This window comes from Diaphorina citri, unplaced genomic scaffold, assembly GCF_000475195.1.
Source record: "Diaphorina citri unplaced genomic scaffold, Diaci psyllid genome assembly version 1.1 scaffold10033, whole genome shotgun sequence".
Lineage (NCBI taxonomy): Eukaryota > Metazoa > Arthropoda > Insecta > Hemiptera > Psyllidae > Diaphorina > Diaphorina citri.
In genome coordinates, this window is record NW_007387407.1 from 1 (window position 1) to 2,085 (window position 2,085).

At 42.0% G+C, this 2,085-nt stretch overlaps 1 protein-coding gene across 2 annotated transcripts; it reads left to right on the top strand.

Moving 5' to 3' along the window:
- The first annotated feature begins 359 nt into the window (after positions 1 to 359).
- On the top strand, positions 360 to 1,975 carry LOC103522661 (vacuolar fusion protein CCZ1 homolog). 2 transcript variants are annotated; one of them, XM_026832685.1, is made up of 2 exons: positions 360 to 622; positions 1,693 to 1,975. In XM_026832685.1, exons 1-2 carry the CDS (start codon positions 489 to 491, stop codon positions 1,865 to 1,867), a joined length of 309 nt encoding a protein of 102 aa, XP_026688486.1. In that variant the 5' UTR covers positions 360 to 488; the 3' UTR covers positions 1,868 to 1,975. The 2 variants fall into 2 exon arrangements, with proteins under 2 accessions (XP_026688486.1, XP_026688487.1); XM_026832686.1 differs by lacking the exon at positions 360 to 622 and adding an exon at positions 672 to 985 and having other exon boundaries at positions 1,693 to 1,960.
- Positions 1,976 to 2,085: the final 110 nt, after the last annotated feature.

A 2,085-nucleotide genomic window follows, 5' to 3' on the forward strand; every position in this document is an offset into this window, starting at 1 on the left:
CAATGGTGCAATCAATTTTTTATTATCTTTATTGGTTCAAGAGATAAAGGCGTTTTAAGGGGACAAGGTATGAAAAATTTCGAAAAACAGCAAATCCTTCATAACTCCGCCCCTGTTGAAAATCGGATCTGTCCAGATAGCTTTTTCTGGTAGCCCTTTAGGTCCTGCATCAACCCTTAAGCGTTGTACAGTCGTTCGCGGGACACCCTGTATATTTTATTTACCTTTTTTTTCTCCCGAAATATTTTATAACGTTTTATTTTCTCCCGAATTATCCCCGACCTTTTTTCTCCCGAAATATTCGTGAATACATTATGCTGTGATACTGGGCACTCCTACCTTTCTTGGTGTTCTTAAATAATTACGTAATAACCCACCTACCTTTCTTGGAACTGTAACGGCTAAGGACAGGATGTTAGAAAGTCGGCTGTTTACAGAACAAACAGGCCATTCCGTGTGTTTTATGATTTCTCAGGAGTGGTCTCGACATGGACGACACACAGCTAGTGTTCCGGTACTTAGTCACCAATATTCTGTATCCTATGCTTGACTCGGAGACCATACAAAGCAGGGACGGATCAGCCCTGCCCCGAATATCCAGTGCGACCAACAACTACGGGAGGTAAGACTGGGGAAGGTCCCGGGTTTGATTTTTTTTTCATTTGGGCAGTCACCTGTTCAAAAATTAACCACAGTAAATGTTACTTAACATTCTGTATCCTATGCTGAACTCGGAGACCATACAAAGCAGGGACGGATCAGCCCTGCCCCGGATATCCAGTGCGACCAACAACTACGGGAGGTAAGACTGAGGAAGGTCCTGGGTTTGATTTTTTTTTCATTGGGCAGTCAGTCACCTGTTCAAAAATTAACCACAGTAAGTGTTACTTAACATTCTGTATCCTATGCTGGACTCGGAGACGATACAAAGCAGGGACGGATCAGCCCTGCCCCGAATATCCAGTGCGACCAACAACTACGGGAGGTAAGACTGAGGAAGGTCCCGGGTTTGATTTTTTTTTCATTGGGCAGTCAGTCACCTGTTCAAAAATTAACCACAGTAAGTGTTACTTATGAGGAAGGTCCTGGGTTCGATTTTTTTTAAACTTTTTTTTCTATTTTTATTGGTAAGAGGATACTGTATTTGATAGAGGGCTGAGGTGTTTTCATGGCCGAGTGGGTATCGCGTTATTCTTACACACCGGAGGTCTCGGGTTCGATTCCCGGCGGGGTCTAATTTTTAGGCTATTTGCTTGGCGTTCGGGGTGCACTCAGCCTTGTTGGCCCCATCTGTGGCACAAGCTCCGGCTTTTACGGATGGGTATACCATTTGTTAACTATTTATTTGGTGAGAGAATTGTTTTGAAAAACCAATAAATGGAAACTTATAAAATAAAATGAAAATAAATTAAGTAGCTACCTTAATCGAGTAGCGACCAGTGGCGGCGTTACCAGTGTAAAAAGATTATTGTAATATGGAAATTGATTGCAAAGGAGGCACTTGGTAATTCTGTGGTATCCACAAGAGTTGTGAAAAAGCTCCCCAAGGGATGGGTTGAGCTTATACGAATCTTCTATTTAATTGATTCTATTTTCATATTCCACAAGAGTTGTGAAAAAGCTCCCCAAGGGATGGGTTGAGCTTATACGAATCTTCTATTTAATTGATTCTATTTTCATATTGGTTCGCAGGTTTCTCACAGGGGCTACGAATTTAGAGTCAAGCCTAGAACTCGACACGCCTCCTGTCATACATCTGCATTTCCATTCCGGTCAAGAGGAGAAGTACTACTTTGTCATTTATAATGCGCTTAGCATTACCGTGTGTCTGTTCATACCTGGTGAGTTATCAACAAGACTAGACTAGACCACAGGTCAAATAATAAAAAAAAGGCCTGCGGCGCTAATACATGAACATTTATGTTCACTCTGATGTAACTTAAAAAAAAAAAGTTTGAAAGACAGAACTGTTACTGCTAAGGTCTTATCGTCCCTAAAGCAAAGTGAGAAGGAAGACAGGATAGAAGAATGCCAGCCGTTGCGAGAACGAACCTTATCTGTTTGGGATAAAATCCGCCCCGGGTG